We start from the raw sequence: 20,445 nt of genomic DNA on the forward strand, positions 1-20,445 counted from the left end.
AAAAAGGAGTGCCACATTCTAGCAAGGATTGTACAGCTTTGCTAACCTGTGTTTGAGCATTCTCTGGCTTTGCTCTGAAACCTAGTGCTGCAGTTAAAATTTGTGTAACCATTGCTGTGAATATCACTGGGGCCTGGCTTGAGTTTTAGCTGAACTTCATTAACAATTGTGCTCAGCTTATTGCAAACTGCATTTTTTTGTGATATCTGTAGAATGCAATAGTGATTTTTAGACTGCCACTGATCAATATTGTTTTTTATTTTCATGTGCATGTAAAATGTTAGGCAGGGTGAAACTGTATAGCTAAATATGAGTAAAAACAAAGTAGATAAATGGATTGAAAGGAAAATGTTGTGTATCATCTGTGTATATATAAAATCTTGTTCAAAAGAGACTTGTTAGAACTGAACAAGTCTGAGCGAGAATTAATGGCCCACACCTGGGAATAAGAGGTGAATTCTCAAGTATCCAGGTTTAGTAACTGCCACACCTGTCCTGTATTCCCAAAAGCATAAATGAGGTCTGCAAGGATTTAGATAGCTTAGCTTCTGAATGCACAGTGCCATGGCTCTTTTCCAAGGCATCATCAGTCACCGCATGAAAATCCCCACCCATAATTACTAGGGCATTATTTGTCATGGGGTATACTCTAATGAAGAACTTCACGTTATTCATATGATATCAAGAAGAGTAAATAGTTTGAGGGATGAATTTTACCCTGACTTCGAAATGGTTCTTCACAACAGAACCCTAGAGTACCCTTCCAGAAAAGCACTGAAATTGGAAAGGCATAACTGTTTCATCTTCAGTCCCATGGTATTGGGAGAAGAAGGAGCCAAACTTCTTTTTTATCAATGTCTTTATGATTCCCTGAAACCTATATATGGTCTCTGAAATACCATAAAAAGCACAATGAACAACTATGTGAAAAAAGAAGCCAAGAGCTTGTCACCTTGTGGGGAGGGAGGGTGTATGGTCCACCTGATTGTTTACCCTGTGTCACTTCTGTTCATACAAATGAAAAGAAAGTTAGTTATTTATGCCTGGATGATACAAAATATGCAGGAGGGACATTTGAGAAAGTGTACTGGCAATTACAGAATGTCTGTCATTGAGCTGCTGCTAATAATATCTAGGATAATTTTGTGCTAGATAATCAGTGATGGTGGTATTTTTGTCAGGCAGGTACAGTGTCTCTCTTCTCGCCAAGAGAAAGTAAAGGAAGTACTCGGTGCCATTGTCCTTCCAGAAGGCTGATCATCCCAGTTTGGTGAGTTAACTCGCAGAAAGGCCTTTTCTTTTCCTGCATCCTGAAATGGAAGCAAAAGTAACAGAAACAGTGGGGCACAGCTCTCTGCTCTTTGGCTCTGCATACTCTCTTAACATATTATAGACTCCCAGAGGAACAAAGCAATTACATTTACACATGCAGGCACCTGAACATCTCTGTCACAGCGAATTTACCAGATACAATCTAGCATTAGGTTTCTATTGAATATAAATGCTGCAGCCAAATTTGTGGGGAAAAAAAAACAACACTTTGGTAACATGTCCCAGGACAACAGTGTCACTGGAGAAGGGCTCATCTGATTTTCTCTCCTCTTGACAGTAAGTAGATTAGATTTCCCTCTGATAGGCAGCAAAAGCTTTGTGTCCCTTCATCTCTAGTCTGCCCATTGAGGTCATGTTTCTGTACATCACCAGTCTTAAAAAAAAAATCAGCAAATCTCTGTATAGGAAACTGTCCTTGATCTGATTTGTTGTGCCAGGGTTCTCCTGCACATTTTTTATGATTTTTTTTTTTTTTTTGGTCAGAAGATTATCAGGAATTTTGCCTGAGGAAAGAATTCAGGATCAGTGATGTTACAATAAAGTTGATGTTGGTGAGTCATAGGGGAAGAGCCTGTCTGTGAAAATATGGAAACAAAAAAGAGTAACGTGCAAAGAAAAGTTGATGGAGGCACAGAACACTTCAAAACACTATGAACCGTGTGGTGCAGATTCGTAGCGGTGCACATGCACTGGCAGTCAATATAAATGCCAATAGTCACTTGGCGGAAACTGAGACTTACTCTCCTAAAGCGTCCCTAAAGACTCTCTCCACATACCCAACATTTGCTGAACATACACATTGCAAAGAGGACTTTACCAAGGTGTACACAATCCTAGAAACCTCCAAAGCTCCGCAGTGAGTGTGGTAACAGTTACAATCATTTGCACAGGTTTTTGAGGCCCTCCTTCAGGGAGTACAGGTATTGCTTTGAAGTCACCTACCGTTCCAATGGAAATGTGGTTTGGCAGTTGGAGAAAAGGACTTTGCTTACCAGGAAATGAAATTACTGGAGGTGCATTGTTTATGTGTACTTTTACCTCACATCATCTTTTTTCTCCTTTCTAAAGCCCTTTGACGTTAAGGGACCCTGCAGGTGGGACAAAATTAAGGCTTGCAAAGCGTGTGCTGGTGTTTTCCTTCCTGAAAAAAAAAAAAAAGGACAGGATGAGTGCACACAGGTGTATGTGTACTCCTGGCAGCAATACGCACATGGGCAACCAGTCCCAGAGAACTCCAACTAGAAGCGATTGCCTTACTTCTAACAAGCTAATGTGGGATGTTGTGCTATGCTGATGCCATAAATAACTGGAAAGCCTTGGGTACAAATGACAATGCCTTGAGCACAAAAAGTTCATAACAAAACATTTCAGTTACATAAACACCGTCTTAATCTGGGGACACTTATTAAACCGTACTCTGTAGCATCAGCAGAGAATACTGCAGCATGTTCCAAAGCCATCTGTATGTCTTTGGATTTCATCATGTGAAGGGACACTAGTTGTGGCTGTAAGTTTAATGGGAGTTCACAGGCAGCTCTGATACTTCATGCTATAGCAGCGTTGGTAGCTGAGCTATGGGAAAGCCGAAGAGCATGCATGCTTTTACTTAGTATTTGAGTGCTTTTAAAGCGATTTCTAGAAAGATTTTCGGTCAGCTTAAAATTTAATACATGCCACGTATTTTGCTAATCCACCACCAGATGTATTTTTTAGCCTTAACCAAAAGATGTAGACCCGAGGACTCACAAGTTTTCCAGTCCTGCAAGGGAGGTTGACTGAATAGCTCTGACCTACTGAGACAAATAGGCCAAGGGGCACTGGGGCAAAGGGTGGTGGCCTGAATATTGAGTTTTCAGCTGATGTGTCAGGAGACATGAGCTCTACCTCAAGGATTACCCATGGTTTGCACAGTTAGCCTTTTCTCATAAAAGAGACATATATTTGTTTTCCATAAAGGCATAATTTTTTGTGTATCCAGTGGACTCAGCAGCTGAGCTTGCACAGCTATGTGCAAGGGTACCCATGGTGTTTTCCACTTCCATAAAAAAGAAGGAAAGAAGCCTTTAATTTTTCTCAGTGGCATGCTGAGCTGGGCAACCCGTGTTTCTTTCAGTTAATTAATAAAGGAGAAAAGTCATTCCCATGTGGTGAGGGATCTAGAGACACTACTGAAGATGCAAATGATCTCTTGATGGCTTAAGTTAAATGTAAATAATTCATAAGCCCTGCACTTAGTTATATAAATATTTGCATCTACTAAACCTTTCTAAAGGTCACAGAACATTCATGGTATTGTGGGATAGCCCTTTCAATTTTGTGGAAAATACTGACCCACTACCAACTGTACTGTCTTATCCAACGTAAATAGTAGCTGTGTTGGCTACAGTAACTGTCGGGAATTGTTTCTCTAACAGAGAGCTACAGGTTTCTGTGCTAAGTTAGACTTTTCTGTCCTCCTTTTTTGGCTGCTCAGCGTAAAACAGCACGTAACAAGTATGAATCCTTTCCTATATTCTATTTTAAATGATTCAGCCTTCTCATGCTATGAGTTCTGTGGCATGCAGGTTTTTAAATCATCATCTTCCTTTTAAAATCATACATTTTAAGAAAATAAAATCCAGTACTGTAGCACTGAATACTAGAATGTTTCATAATTCTTTTTAGAACCATGCAACTCCTGTTATTAAAGATCTGAAGTGTTTGCTGCTTTTAAAGAACATGAGTTATTTTTCTAAAATTAACTTTGACTTTTCTCTGTTAAATTTTACTTTATGTCATGTTTACCACATTTATGTCATAGATATCAGCAGCTTGCACTGCTCACTTTCCCTGTTAATAGAATGTTGGATTTTTTTGTATTATGAGGACCTGATTGGATAGCTGGTTCCTTTCTTACTTAAACACAAGAAGTTTGCAAGGGCTTTTTGTTTGGGACTAGAAACCTCTCAGCCTCAGCCCTGGGCTTTTGCTGAATGATTAGCTTTGATTAGACTTAGTTCCACTATTAACTGTATGAACCAGTTGTACATGACATTGTTGATACTCCAAGTTGAGGGGCAGTGACTTTTCAGCATGGCTTTATGAGCATTTAGATATGAAAACTTCTTGCAAATAGACCAGCACTGTCATTGGATTTTTACTTTCTCAAATATTTTTGCAAACAAAAAAACATTTTTATGCTTCTGTAAAATGAATGAAAAATATGATGGTGTCCGTCAGAAGAAGTCCTCTGTTTTTATTTGTATGAATTCTGATAATATTTATTTAAAGCACTCAGTAGCTCTACTGTCAGCCACCCTTAAAAACTAAGCACAAGGAATGATTTGTTCCAAGCACCATACTTCAAGGTAGCCAGTCCAGTTTTCATCTAAAACTTTAAATGTCCTTGCTACCTCCTGACTTTAGTTTCTACAATTTTATGGGACTGTGATCCACTCAGGAAAAATCTACTGATCATTAGACTGATCTGGTCTGTGATTCCCCTTTATTGCACATAAGATAAAGACTTGTTTTATGCAAAGCATGACATTCCCATTTGAACAGAAAAATGTAAAAAGGTCTCACAGAAGTCATTCAGTGGTGAGTAATGCCTCATTTTTATTAACAAGACTGCTATGCTGAATGTTACTGTGTGTAATCCGTCTTTCTACGAAGGCTTAGAAGGCAGAATAGATGTTATCTCAGCAGGTAGGAGTGCCAGGTCCTTTCACTTGGTGTTTTCAAGTGAGCTTTGGAATCTCTGCAGGGAATGAAGGGCCATGTCTCACATCACCTGCCCCTGGTTACATGAGAGAGCCTCTGCTGCCTCATCAGTGTGCTACATGGGCAGTCTTGAGGTGATATCACACCGTAGCAGGGTCAACATGCTGCAGACGGGAACTTCAGTGCTGTATTTCAGCTTGTAAGTGTAAGCTGCCTCTTAAGTCTCGTCTTTGTGCAGTGGTTATTCTTAGGAGTGCCGTGGAAATTCTGATGCCAGAAGTATCTCTATTATTAGCTTGGAACTGATAACAAAACCAATAATTTTTAAGCTGAGATTGCCTCTGACTTGCTTCCTTCCTCCATGCGTCTGTTGTTTCCCATGTGCTGGCTGCTTCTTTGATCATGGTTAGGATTCATTTGTGATGTCACTGGGCAACTCTAAGAACTTTGCAAAGCTTCCTTGTGACTCCCTTCCCTCTCGGTGCCTTTGACATTTTTCATTTAGTAGGCCAACTCCTGCTTAGATTACTCATGCCAGTAATCCCTGGGCTGGCAGTGGTATAATTAGAAAAAGCTGAGTTTGGCTCAACAGAGAGGTCAAACTTTCAGCATCTGCACTGAGCAGTGAGACTGTTTTCTGTTAGTATAGAGTCAATATTTTTTAAAACCTGAAATTTCAAAACACTAGTCAAATGTGGCCCCAAACCTTTCTGCCACTGAAGTCAATTGCTTCGTGATATTCATACCAGAATGGTTGTACCAAAGGTGCATAGTTCTTGTATTTCCATGTCTTAGTCCTTAATTCCATAGATACTTAGAGCATTGAATGTTTCCAGGCTGAGAATCAAAAATTCTGAGCAGGGTAGTGAGGCTATCCCATTGTCTGACTTGTGACATATACAGAGAAACGCAAAAAGCCCACCGGATCCTTGAGTTCTCTGAGAAGCCTCACGCCCTTCTCATACAGCTGAAGTCTGCCACAGAGTCAGCAGTGTGTTCACCTGTGGAAGGACAGCAGGAGGCTTTCCTATCCATACTATAGAATGTAACTTCTTGCCACATTTTCACTCTAATTTATAGCCTTGTCAGTCTCACGTAAAGAGGAGTAAAGTTGATTTAGAGATAAAGTTGATTTAGAGACAACATGGACAAATTAGTCCATGTCAGGGACTCAGTTTTATGACAGAATGTGTCACATACTGAAATACCTAATTAAGAAACAGCGTGACCTTATTTTTATAAGCTGGTCTTCCTCTTCTTTTCCTGTCCCATCACTCTCACCTTTCATATCTTGTTCTTCTGATTGTAAATTCTTTGTGTAGCAAAGAGTCTCTTGCTATACTTATGGAAGGTGCCTAAACTATTTTGGTATTTCCATAATTCTGAAATTTTAGTTTTTGCAGATACCTTTAGAATAATGTCCACAGCTCAAAAAAGAACTACTTAGAAAAAGTGGTAAAGCCTGAGCCATGCTGTACCATTATCTTTTTTGAAAGTCCTTTGAGGTCAGCAAAAAGTGGCACCTAGGTTAGTGGCAAGGTTCGTCATTACCTAAGTGGCCTTCTCAAAATGTGTTAGTCCATCTGTACCTTCTGAAAACTAGATTTGTGGCTGACTTTACACAGTGTCTGTACACATTGCCAAGGTTATGCTTACCCTAATAAACCGCCTTTTGCATTAAAATAACAGGTGTGAATCATGTTACAGGATGACTGAATGTTTTCAAAGGATTGATGCGGTCAGAACAGAGGTGTAATAGACAAATGAGTATTTTCTTCCTGTGATTCTGTTACATTGCAGTGTTTTTGTAGGTGTGCAACAGTTGCCAATATATGTGTTCAGCCTTACACTTTAGAGTTGCAAGTGAGTATTTTAGGAGCAGCTGATAATCATAACACACTTTGGGTATCAGAGTGAAGTACTCGTACAAGAGAGAGGGGCTCTTTCTGTAACTAGTAAGATTTTGTTAAACAGTGATGCTAACCCAGGTGTACCATCCAGCTGGCTTTACACATGACAAGATTATCAAGACCCTCTCTGTGTTATTTCAGAATCTGTTTTTTTTAGGTACGGTTCAGAACATTCAGATTTGTGAGCCTAAGTTCCCTACATAGCTCATATAGACACTTGGATGCCATCTAAGTTAAATGCCTGAAGTTGGTGTCACACGTGTTCAAACAGACATAAGAAGCTATGGTCCAGTTTGCTAGATTTACCAAGAGACTAAATCTCCTTTCTTGGATTATGTCTTGGGTGACGCTGTGAGAAGTAGCTAGCCATCTACTAAGAGTTAAAATCTCCAGAGAGACTTTTGAGAACATTCTTCCCCTAGAAGTGGAGTTGGGAACTGAGTTCGGAGTATGGTGCTAACTGCCCTATTACTGTTCTGCTGCATAATTTGTCTGTTAGCTGAGGTTTGTGCCGGTTCCCACTCAGATCAATGAGCCTTCAATTCAGCAGAGTAGGAGTAAGGTCTAGAGGAGGAGTAACAACACTTTTCCACCTCCCAGGGAGATGTAACTATGAATGAATAAAAAATCGTGAGCCATTTGTGGTGATAGAAACCACTGAAGTTTGTAAGGTAGACAGAGGATTGAAAAGTGATTCAGGAAGGGAAGAAGGAAAGTCTTTGTTTAGTCTGAAGTAAAAGTCTAGAGAGAGAATGTGTATGATTTGTAGATAGGCCAAATATTGAGCAATGAAAAGTATTCAGAATATTCTGGGCACCATGAATACGGTCACTAAAGTACAATCCTAACTACAAAAGAGAAACTATCAATTTAATGGCTCATTAACTATGTAAAACTTGTGAACGGGTAAACTGCTTACAGTTTCACACCCTGGTTGTATGTGATTACAGGTGACAATTAGGAAAGATTGGGTTATGAGTCCCACGTGAACGCATGCAAGCCAGTATTCAGGCAGATGGAAGTGGAAAGGTGCTCCCAGTCAGTAGCATGGTAGTTGCAAAGGTACGGAGCTCTCGGAGAGGAGTCAGCAGTTAGTTGAGCACAAGGACAGCAAGGGTTGAGGACATGGTTGCAGAGACCCTGAAGACAAGGGGAATTATATGAAAAGGGAACAGGAAGATAGCATGGATTAGATTTCATTCACCTTGGAGTTGTAAACACTGTTTCTGCAAAGGAGAAAAGCTGTAATGATAAGTAATTAAATCATCTGTCATTAGACCAGACTGTGCACATCAAAAATGGTGATCAGTCACCAGCTGCCTTTCCCAGCTGAAGGGAAGGTCGTGGTTGACTTGTCATACCATGCTGCGTACTGATCTACCAGCCTCCAAGGCTTTGGCACATATAGCCTTTTCTTTTGAAAATTGTCATGTGTGGCAGTTTTTACATGTACAGTATCATGTTTTCCCGCCCTGGGGCAGAAAACACAGCAGAGGGGAGAAGTTTGTGTTTCATTGCACCAGAAGAAATAAGACGGTACATTGCCAGCTCCTTATTCACGCATAAAACTTCTGCTCCTTCCCTGCCTACTGCCCTGGTGCACCCATGGCATGGCTCTGTCCCCAGCTGAGGCTAACATACCCTCATCACTCCCAGGACAGCCGTACTGCCCTTTCTGCTCCGTAGTGCACTCCCTGTCCCTAGCCAGATCTGTCTCCTTTCCCCTCACCCCTTTTGCAGGTAGGAAAGAGGAGGGGTTGGGCTGTGCTGGCACTCATGCCCGAGGAGTTTTGCATGCACACAGGACATTCTGGAGCTTTGTCAATAGCAGTGAGACGCTCTAGTTTAACAAAGTAGTAAAATAAACTTGTAATGGCACTTTGATTCTTCACTGGGCTGCTACATGCCAGGTTCTGTACTCCCAGACTGGTGGGTCAGAAAGCAGAGCGCTGCTGTGCTGCCCGTGCAGCCAGCTGGGATCCTGGAGCAAGGCAACCTGTGGGAGCCAACGGCCTGTGAACAGCACAGGAGCTGAGTTCAGCCGACAGGAAGAGAGTCCAGCTCTCTGGTGCGATTAAAAACGGTCACAAAATTCACTTCAAAATTCAGCAGGGGTATTTACATTTCCCCATGATTGTGATTTTCTTTTGTTTCCGTCCTTACTAGCAGAAGCCAGTACAGCTGACTTTGTATAAATGACTTTCGGTGTTGTTTAGGGTTTTGGAGCATTTTCCACTCCGTCCCTGGTGAGATCTGCTTTGAGATGGAAGAATAGCACCCTCAAGAGTTGACAGTCGTGCTGCTTCAGCGATCCATAGCATGCAACAGACGTCCTTCCCCTTTTAGTTAAATTAACTTACTGACACATGCAGCTGAAGCAACGAGACAGAAAATTTTCTCTTGCCATTACATTTGAAATATTTGGTATCGGTCACCGCTGATAGGAGTGAGGAAATCTGCATTTGTGCTTGTCTGAGGGATGACCAGCTTCTAAGCATTTTATTTGCCTTCAAAAAAGGAGAGACAATAAAAACAATAAGAAATGTCTTATTTATCTAAATCTGGGAACTTCATTTTATACCATATTAAAAAAATTTTGAACAGGAATTAATGTCTTTGTGTAAAAAGAGATTATTTAATAGTTCTTAACTTAGATAAAAGGGGTCTATGTAAAAAGTACTGAGCAAACCAGTCCTTAAATTGTGGGGACTTGTTCGTTAATTACAGTAATTAGGAATGGAATCTGATCCTAAACTTTCTGATTTACTTTGAATTTCTTTTAATATGTGGTTAGGCCTGAAATTCAGAATGATTATAAAATGTGAGAGCTTTTTAAGACTACAGAGGCGTAGGTATTGTTATTAACTGGCAAACTTAGTTACACGCTTCTGCTGTTTCACGCAGCACTGACCTTTTATTTTAAATGTGCCTGGCCTATTCCTGCAGAGTCCGCTGAGGCCTCCAGAAAGCCGGGAGTATGAGCTAGTCACCACTGCTGCTCCCAGCGACATTCCTCCCAGTAGGCAAAAAGTCAAGCTCTGGATTTGTCCCTTTTCTGTGAAGGGGCTTAATGGGGTAGCGCCCGCAGAATTTGGCCAGCCAGATGCAGCTGGGGACATGTTACTCTCCACGCTGAAGCATCCCAAACTTGTTTCTGTCACAGACTTGAGGCTTTTCCTCTGTATCGTGACTTTGCTCAGAGTTCTTTTGTGTGTTTTGCTTGTTCAGACAGTGGCCTTTCTAGCCACTGCTTATGTGTTGAAATATAATTTCAGAAGATACTCACCATATGTAAAACGAATTTAGGATTTTAATTGTTTTCTATTGTTACTGAAAGGTACATTCTGTGGTCAGAAAGCCAGCTGACTGCTGCCTTCCTTCTGCTCATGAAACAGAGGTTCACATGTGTACTGTGTGATACAAAAAAAATGGGTTCTTGGTACATTGTAATATTGTTTCCTGATTAAGATTTTGTCAATTACTGTTAGTTGCAAGGAATCTGTCAAACCCTTTATGAGCAAGCAACTTGCTGTCACAAGTTTCTGGCTTATTAGGACACCCAGGACTAAGAAATACAGCATTTTTTTGCCAGCTACTGCTACTTTTGAATTCTCTGCAGATCTTCCTCTAGCAGTTGCCTACACCTGCTCCAGAAGCCTTGACACGTCCTTTCTCTCTGCCTCTTTCCAGGTGACCCGGACAACCAGAGCTAAGTGCCAGGGGGCTTCCCGACGCGAGGAGGTAGGCGAGGGAGCCCCGATACGCCTCGTCTGCGGGCTGCGGGACGGCGACGAGAGGAAATCCCGGGCGTCCGCACCCCTGCCGAGCTGAGGCTGCACACCGGGCTCCTCGGAAGGCTGCGCCCAGGAGCAGGCAGGTCAGTGCGGCCCCGGAGGGAGGGTGGGCGGCCGGGAGCCGCGGGGCGCCGCAGCCCGCTGGAGCATCGCCTCTTCCCGGGCCACCTGGCTGCTGCCGCCCCGCCGCGCCCCGGGTTTATCCCGGGTGAGCGCCGGGAGCCGTGCCGCGCTGCGGGCAGGCTGCAATTACACGGACCTGCTCCATTCGCGCTGCGGGACCGGGAGCGGGGCACAGCCAAGCGTCCGCCCCGCATCGTGCCAGCCGGCGGGCAGGAGCAGCCGCCGGAGCGGCCCCAGCGGCCCGGGCCGAGCCGTGCCGAAGGGTCCCCGCTTCTGCCGAGCCGGGCCGGGCCGGGCCAGCCGCGCTCCGCAGGTGCGGCGGGATGGGGCGCTCCAGGCACAAAGCCCCTCGGCTGGAAAAGCACCGTCGGTCCTGCGGCAAACCCGGCGGGGCTCCCCCCCGTCTCCCCCCGTCTGACCAAATATTTGCGAGCACTCGCGGGCGGTGCTGAACTTTGAGACTTTCTCCGCGGCGCCGCCGGTGGGAGGGCGCCGAGCGGCCCCGGGCACGCAGGGCGCGACGGCCCCGCTCCCCGCACCTCCCCGAGAGGCTTCGGGCAGCTCGGGGACCCCCCCGAGAGCGCAGCCCAGCGCCGGGAGCTCGCCGAGCTCGGGGCGGCTGCTGGGGGCGGGCGGGCGGCTGTGCCCGGCCGGGGCGCTAAGACCCGGCTGCGCGGTGGTCAAAGGTTCCCGGCAGGAGGTGGACACTAGAGGGCGATCCCCGGCCCTGCTGCGGGGGTGTATATATACGGCTCACAGGACCCAGGCAAGCCACTAGCAACAGGGCAGGCAGGCAGCGAGCGGGGCTCGGCCGGGCTGGGGCGGGGGACAGGCTCCGGGCGCGCCGAGCCGAGCCGAGCCGAGTCGAGTCGTGCCGAGCCGAGCCGTGCTGCTCGCCGCCGGGGGACCGCGGGGTGCCGCGGGCTTGGCAGAGCCGCCGCCGCCGCCCCGTCCGAAACCTGGATTGCAGGAGCCCTTCACCATGCCCGGCAGACTGTAGGTGCTTCATGGAGCAAGCCAACTTCTACGAGGTCGATTCCCGGCCCCCGATGAGCAGCGGCCAGCACCACCAGCTCCAGACTCCCCTGCCCGGCAGCGCCTACAGCTACAGAGAGGCTCCCTCAGCGGCGGCACCTGCTGCGGGCGGCGCGGAGCTCGGCGACATCTGCGAGAACGAGAACTCCATCGACATCAGCGCCTACATCGACCCCGCCGCCTTCAACGACGAGTTCCTGGCCGACCTCTTCCAGCACAGCAAGCAGCAGGAGAAAGCCAAGGCCATCCTGGCCGGGGATTTCGACTTCCACAGCATGCATGGGGCCGGCGCCGCCGCCTCGGCGCCGGGGCACCAGCAGCAGCACCACCAGCAGCCGCTCTTCGGCTGCATGGCCGGCTACATGGACGGCAAGCTCGACCCGCTCTACGAGCGCATCGCCGCGCCGGGCTTGCGGCCGCTGGTGATCAAGCAGGAGCCCCGCGAGGAGGAGGAGGTCAAGTCGGCGGCCCTGTCGGCCCTCTACCCCCACCACGCCGCGCAGCAGCACCCCTCCCACCTGCAGTACCAGATCGCCCACTGCGCCCAGACCACCATGCACCTCCAGCCCGGGCACCCCACGCCGCCCCCAACGCCCGTGCCCAGCCCGCATCACCCGCACCACCCGCATCCCCCGGGCGGCCTGCCCGCCGCCGGCGCGCTCAAGATGATGCCCGCGGACCACCGGAGCAAATCGAAAAAGACAGTGGACAAGAACAGCAACGAGTACCGGGTGCGCCGGGAGCGCAACAACATCGCGGTGCGCAAGAGCCGGGACAAGGCCAAGCAGCGCAACGTGGAGACGCAGCAGAAGGTGCTGGAGCTCACCACCGACAACGAGCGGCTGCGGAAGCGGGTGGAGCAGCTCACCCGGGAGCTGGAGACTCTGCGGGGCATCTTCAGGCAGCTGCCCGAGAGCTCGCTGGTGAAGGCCATGGGCAGCTGCGCCTAGCGCCGGGACTGCGGGGCGCCGTTGGGCTGCCACGCTCACCTACATATACATATATATATTATATATACTGGAGCACAGCGATCTCAGATTGTTGGGGGGGGGGGTTGTTTTTTTGTTTTTGTTTTTTTTGGTTCGGTTCTTTTTTTCCTTTTTTTTTTTTTTTTTTTCGAACAATTAACGACCAATAAAAGAAGCCAGGCAGCTGTAGTATTAAAAAGGTTTGTGCCTTAGGGATGACACACGAATAAGCTGAAAACATGGTGGGTTTTATAAGGAGAAAGGCGAGGGGAAGGAAGAAATAAAAAGCTCACGTGTCTACACAGGGTAAATAACAATAATAATAATAGTAATAAAGCACATATAGTGACCCAGATGTGCCTTAAAAGCTGGCTGCAGGAGCTCTGGGGCTTTCTGTGCCCCAGCCTGGCAGGGTGCAAGGAAGCAGGGTGAGGGCCGGAGGGGCCGGCGCTGAGGAGCAGGCAGCAGGGAGCACAGGCAGCAGGGCCCGATGCCTCTTGGAGCAGCAGGAGGCAGCTGGGGTGCCCCAGCCTGGCCCCAGTGCCTCCAGGCCACCCCGGGACCGACAGACACAGCCTGGACTGCCGGAGCAGCAGCTTGTGAGGGAGCACAGTGAGCTCCCCGTCTCAAAAGGAAGAGCAGCAGCGTCTTGTACTGTATGTCACGACATGGCGAAGCACAAGTGAATAAATACCTATCGATGCGGGTATTTACTATGAACTCTCAGTGTATTTTGCTTTATTCCAGGACGTTCAGCTCCTCTCCAAGTCTCTGTCTGTCCAAGCTGTGCCTCATGTAATGTGAAAGCCTTTCCGTGTATACTAGCTACACTTTATTTTTATTGCATTACTTAGATCTTTGCCATCACATGACTTTCTTATCTGGTGACAGAGACTATGCCCTTGTGCTGCAACGTTATTTTATTATTTGTGTGGGTGGGTGAGAGCGAGTGTGCCCTGCGCTGCCTCCAGCGCGGGCCCGGGCCGGCCGCTGCCTCCCCGCCGCAGCACCTTTGGACTCCGGAGCTTCTCCCCGGCAGAGAGCGGAAAAAAATAACCAACACACAAACAAACCAACCCAAACAAATCTCTTCGCCGGAGCGCTCGTAGCTGGAGCTGGGCAGCAAGTCGGCCCGGGGCCGGGGCAGCGGGAGGGCAGCGCCGGGGGCGTGCGTGTGTGGGGGGCGTGTGCGCCGCGGGTGGGTACCCAGCGGTGGGGTTGGGGGTTGTTTGGGGGGAGGGAGGGCTGCATATAAAGTTTGTCCGAAGTCCTGGTTACACTCATAAATAAACAGCATATATTCGACCATAACCGCCCGCCTCTCCGTGTGGTGACACTTCTTCCGGGCGGGCTGAGCAGCGCGGGGCTGCCGGCCGGCTCCGCCAGCTGCCTGCTCTTCTGCCCCGAGCAACGAACACGCGGCCGCCTCCCGGGGCACGGCAGCTCCCCGCACGCCGCCGCTCGGTGCCGCGGAGCCGGCCGCCTCGCTCGGGCCGGGGCGGGCATGGCCCCGCAGCGCTCCCGGCTCCCGGCCCGGCGAGGCGCGGCCCGGCCGCTCGCCTCCCCTCCCCTCCCCCGGGGAGTTTCGCCCCAGCCGGCCCGGGCCCACAGACACCGCTCCGGGGCTCCCGGCCGGCCGCGGGGCCAGCCCCGGCCGCTAAGCACGGGCAGGCGGCACCGCCGCGGGTCCCCGCCCCGCCCCGCTCCGCTCCGCCTCGCCGCGGCCGGGGCCGCGCCGGGCCGTGAGGGGAGGCGGCGCGAGGCCCGGCGGCGATAGGGCGCGAGGGCTCCGCCCCGGCGGCTGCCAGCGGCGGGGCCTGGCCGGGCCGTGGGGCCGCGCCGCCCGCGCCAGGCACCGGGTGTGGGGGGGGTGTGGAGGCACTGAGGGGCGGCGGGCGGAAGGGGAGGTAACGGCAGGGCTGCTCGCCATGCTGGGCACCGCGAGTCGGGGGCTAGTCCCTGCCCCGCGGAGCCGGGACTCCGAGGCACGGAGAGAAGAAGGGGAAGGGGAAGAAGAAAGGGAAAGGGAAGGGGAAGGGGAAGGGAGAGAGAAGGCCCTGCAGAACACACCGTGGCAGTCCATGAGGATGGATCAGAGGGACATGAACGTGTACCAGAATTAAGGATTTCACTTTCCAGTTAGATTCAAACCAAGGGATTGATAGCGTGTAATTTTCCAAGGGGAGAATTAAGTTCTACTTGCACTAGGCAAATCCAATGGTTTTTACTTGTGTTTCCTCCTTCCCCCAGCCCTGCAGAGCTGAGCTCCTGTCGCCAGCGATGCGCCTCCCTGAGTAATGCTGTCCAACGTGTAAAGTGGGGAAACGCTGTTATCATTTGAGCAAAGATTATTGCAGGGTATATGTGGGAGGGACTGTAATCTGGTGGTTAGAGCATGGGAATACAGTCCTGATCGTTTGAGTTATGTTCTGAACCATGACTCACTTTGTGTGTGTGGTTTCAGCAAATCACTTACGGCCTCAGACAAAGCAGATTTTTCCATTAATTTAAATGAACTATAGATTAGGCAGGTCGTCAGCGGCAGAAGAATCAACCATGTTGTGATTCAAAATTAAGATCACCTATCTACCGCATAGGTGTTTCAATAGTTATATAAACACAGCATGCCACGGAATATTAGGAAGGGTAAATTATTGATAGCAGAAAAGCGTTTAGAGATGCTTGCCTTAAACACAGTGCCAGAGTGAGCAGCGTGCCCCAGTCCTAACCCAAACCCTAGGCTGAGCCCCGACGAAAGGCTCTCACAGCACGGTGCTCTGCAGCCTGGCTCTGCGCTGGCAGCCCCTTCCTGCTGCGGTTCTGCGTTTTCTCTTGCTCACCAGCAAGAGGCTGAGCTTTTGACACGGCCCCAAGTCATTGCCCAGATGAGGAAGGTCTCACAGCAGCGTGTGCAGGGATGTTTGCCCTCACCCAACAGGATCACAGTGAGCAGCGCTCCATCTCTCTGGAAGGAGAGAGGATTTTACAGCCATCCTGCCTTCCAGATGGGAGTGTGAGGGCAGGCCCCTGCTACCGCAGATTACACTGTCAGATTTCCTCCTCTGGGGGGAAATGGCAGGGGTCCGCAAACCTGGACAGCAAGAACTGAGCCTCACCCTGAAGAGCACTACAAGCATTATGTCACCAGCGTGGCAGGCTGTGGTTGCACCAGCAGCTTCTGCAGCATGCCAGCCACGAGGGCCGATGGTCACCCTGCTAGCAAGCGTTGGCTCCAGCAGCAGTGTCCTGCCAGCCTGGGCGAGGGGATGCAGCTGTGGGCTGGTGTTAACTCGGGTCCGGTGCCTGCCTCTGTCATAAAGGTGACCTGACGAGTAACGCAAGAACATTTGTCAGAGCTGTTTCCTTGAATGGAGGAATGCTGAGTGTGACCCCATGCCTTGCCCTCATAGTGGCATATGAACCGAACTGTTTCAGTAGCATTTGGGTGTGTGTTAGGGGCAATAGGCAATGGAAAGGGTTTTTACGTGCTGTCTGCTCCAAAGATCATGGAATAGTTGGAAGCGATAGCTGGAGACGTCAGGGGATTGTCTTGACCGGTGGGTTAAGTGCAAACAGGCACCATGTTGTGCTGCTGTGGATGCGGTAGCAGCAGGGGCTGCCCTGCTGCAGGGTGCAGTAACGCAGCAGGGTGAACCTGGTGTGGCTGCAGACAGCGGCCGGCCTCATATGCGGTCCTCCTGCTCACCTCCCTGCACACATATCTGCTGCACTAGGACCAGTTATCCTGACTTGGCCAAGGGCTTGCGCAGCTCTGGTGTTGGGTGGGTGCGCACTCGGAGGCATTTGTCTACACAGCCGTGGGGCAGCCTTTTGAAAGATTCCCCCCAAGCCTGTTCCTGTGTGCGGTGCTACTACAATGCTGCCAGCCCCTGCCCATCCCGACACACAGTTCCACGGCGGCAGTGCAGCCCTTCCTCCTCCACCCTGTGCCCTCATCAGCCCCAGGCCTGGGGCTGGGGACACGGAGGGGGCGAGACGCGGGGGTGGGCAGCGATCACATGCTAGGAGGGCGCGGGGAGGAAAGGAGTAGTTGTCTGCTAGCACTGTGTACAGAGTTGAGAGGTTGCTCATGATCATAACAAAGTCCTGCAGTCTGGAGCGGCTCAGGGTGGGGGAGGAATGTCAAGATTTCTCAGTGATTTATTTTTTTTTCTACTGCAGTGGGGGAATTACCCCAAAGGAGATCGTCTTCTCCACCTGCTTCAAGTTTTTAGAGGTTAGGGGACAGTTTCTGGAGTACTCCACAACAATTCCCACACTGAAAGGGGGCAGTGGAAGGTCCTTGCTGTTAGGAGAAAGCAGGTGCTTCTCCATGCTATGTGCTGGCTGGGTTTGACCCAATTTGGTGGTGAAAACAATGACGAATGTCTAATTGAGTAAAGGGTGGAGGAACAGGCCCACTGCCCTCTCTTGGCATAATAGGTTAAGCCAAAAATAATGCTTTATACGTCGACATCTGTAGTTCTGGCCTTCTCTTTCTTCCCCTGGAATGAAATCCTCATTTATACAAGTGAAATTGCATACAAACAGCTTGCGTGGAAATATCCGTGTGTAAGTCACCTTATCTGAGGTACAGCATTTTAAAGCCAAGACAACACTTAGTGGTAATAGATATACCACAAGAAACTTCAGAAGAATCAGAAAGTCTGTTCAGATAATTCCTTCCAGTCCGTATCATATTATTAATAATTTTTTAAGGTAATACTAAGAGTCTCAAATGTAGACTGTGGATCTGAAGAGAAAAAGTCAGACCTTATCCCAAAGAGTTTACAGTTCTGGTGGAAAATCAGCACTCATATATCCAGAGTAACCCAGTTCGGTGTAGGTAGCCTGAAATAAAAATCAGCTGTTTGGAATACATATATATATATATATATATATATATATATATATATATATATTTATGTCAGTTCCATTATCAGGCTTCTCCTTGAGCTGGTAAAGGCAGCACGGTCACACTGCTGCCTGCTGGGTACTGTGCTGGGGACTTCCATAAATGCTCCCTCTGTGCAGGAGCAGTGGGCTGATGTTCCAAGGAGTACGTGGCTGTAACTCCTTAACTGGAAGGGAATCCTCACAAAGGGAATCTGATTCATTTACTCTAAATATTTAAGTGCAATTTTCTTAGTTTAACATCCTATTCTACTGCAGTATTGCATCTTGCCTCCAGAATTAATAGTTAACCACTGAGAAAGACAGGTCTGGCAGAATGGAAATCAGGCATTATATTATCCCATGAGTCATGTACGTACAGAGAACCAAACAAGTGTCAGCCAATGGCTTTGAGCCCAAAATATGTCAAAGATGAGATGCGTATCTTCATTTATATTAAGGAGATAGAAAGCTTGTTGCTGTTCCCATTAAACAGGTTGGAGTCCTGCCACTGACTGCAGTGGGAACAGGATTGGGCCCATGCAGCAGGCGCTGGCTCCGGTTACCTGCCCTGACTGTATTTTTTGTGCAGCAGGGGCAACTTACATTTTAACAACTGTTCCTAGTCAACAGGAGATTCAAGACCTGCCCTAGTTTTAGACATTATTCCCTCCTTTACTGGACGAATTGGTTTCTCCTTTGAAATATGAGGATGCTTGGTAGGAGGCAGCAATGGGAGCTTTTCTGGGTGCAGCTTCACCGGGAGTCAGGAACAAGTGACTGAGGAGAGGGATTAGCACGTCTCCTTTTATGAGCAGAGATTTTGTGATTTCTAATTATTTACATTAAAAAAGAGCCACAGTTTGGAATTAACCCTGCTTTAGGCATTCAAACCACTTCCCTTGACAAAATCCCACTAGAGTTAGGGAAGGTCTTGACCGAACAAATGCCTCGAAATGTTTCAGAACATTTTTGCGTACGGTGGGACTTCTGTATCTCAATTTTCTCACTCTGGATATTCCTTCTGCAGTGTCTAATGCATCTTGCTGTAGATCTGCCTCAAGAACCAAATAAATCTCAGGCTACTAATACGTATTGGATCCACCACGTGATTTATACTAGTGTCCCTCAGGGAGAGGAGATAACCCAACCAAATACCAGTAAATATACCCCAACTGGTAACAGGGAGATCAGGGCTGACTGCCAAACCTGCTGTTGGTCACTGAGTATCACATATTCTAGCTTTCATCATATACAACCATACAGTCATCTCTGTCAGATATATGTCTTATTTCGTTATGTTGTCATTTATACGTTAGGTTTCTCTTTGGTGGAACAGTATTCAGTTTCGTGCGGGGATTAGTGGACTAGGAATGTATATTCATGAACTTTTAAAAAATTATTTTGACATTTTTATTGATGTGCCAGTTCATTTAAAACACTGTTGACAGAGTCAGGCTGAATGAGTATTTGTTGTTGACTCATAATTGTGAAAATTAGCATTTAGACTTCTCGTAAAATAGTATAAAACCTGGAAGGCTGTGTGCAAGTGCTGCTTGCTTCATTCCAGTCAGCAGCCCTCCCATGTTGACTGGAACTCATGCTAAATTCCAACAGAATGGGACTAGCAGTGTTTTCATTTTCTTGACCTATCTTATTATTGGTTACAGAATTGGCTTATTCCCATTGTAGCTGAAGGCAGGGGTAAAGGAGGGGTTGCTGTTCCGTGCAATAAAGCTAAGGTTTGCTTCTCTAGTCTGCAGTTTTAAGAATAACACTGTATTATTTGGCTCGCTGAGTGAAGAATGTATATAAAAAGTACTGGCAACATTTATTTTAAAAAGTCAATATATGATTACCACATGAAAGCATCAAGTTTTGATTGTAAGTGAACATGTAGGTAGTGTAAATAAATAAAGCTCTAGGCATACTGTTTAATGTTTACATTGTGAGCAATAACATTTGCAAATATCCCATCAAGAATTCTGAGTTGATAAAACCAATTTAAAAGCAGTCTTTGCTAAGGCAAATTCCAAGTGGGTATTTCATGAGACCTGTAACAACACATAGGACATTACATAATAGGTAAAGAATGACATTCACTTTTTGAGTTATCTCACGTTAACTTATTTTGTAATGTCATGGCCAAGTGGTGTTGGAAATGTGATTCTTCAGCTATCAGTAATACAACTGTAAATTTTTAAAACTAATTTGTATATGGATGATTTCCTTAGAATTATAAACAGTGGCAGATGTTTCTTGACACTGCTGGTGTTCGTACTTTTGTTCGGTAGCTGGGTGCATTTCTCAGCGTTACGTCAGTGACCTGAATTATCCCTGCAAGAGCTCACTAGCAGCACTGAGAGAGTGCTCTTATATTTGTTGTAGTAGATGAAATTTGCTCTTTCTGTAGCCCTATAGGAGAAGACCTAAAATAATGAAAGTGTTTTAGGGCTCATAGGAACAGTATGTATTTTGGTATGAAAATGTGATGAGAAGACAGACAGCTGCTGTTGGGGTGCAGAGCTGAGGACATTTGAAGTTTGCTTCTGCTGGTGACAAAAGTCACATCATCTTTACCAGGGTTGGGAGCAAATCTTTGAAGGAAGGTGGGTCTGAGGGAGAACCAGCTGTCCGACTACTGTAAGAGGGCCTAGTGCTTGAAAAGGTACCCAGGTGAAGCCTGTG

The 20,445-nt window shown here is 47.7% G+C and overlaps 1 protein-coding gene across 1 annotated transcript; it reads left to right on the plus strand.

Moving 5' to 3' along the window:
- The first annotated feature begins 11,328 nt into the window (after positions 1-11,328).
- On the plus strand, positions 11,329-13,756 carry CEBPA (CCAAT enhancer binding protein alpha). The gene has a single exon (XM_040571286.1). The coding sequence runs from the start codon at positions 11,869-11,871 to the stop codon at positions 12,844-12,846; it is 978 nt and encodes a 325-aa protein (XP_040427220.1). The 5' UTR covers positions 11,329-11,868; the 3' UTR covers positions 12,847-13,756.
- The last annotated feature ends 6,689 nt before the right edge of the window (positions 13,757-20,445 follow it).

Source organism: Cygnus olor, chromosome 12, assembly GCF_009769625.2.
Source record: "Cygnus olor isolate bCygOlo1 chromosome 12, bCygOlo1.pri.v2, whole genome shotgun sequence".
Lineage (NCBI taxonomy): Eukaryota > Metazoa > Chordata > Aves > Anseriformes > Anatidae > Cygnus > Cygnus olor.

Excerpts from the sequence above, each read along its gene's own strand:
- CEBPA (XM_040571286.1), top strand. The coding sequence starts at position 11,869 with ATGGAGCAAGCCAACTTCTACGAGGTCGATTCCCGGCCCCCGATGAGC.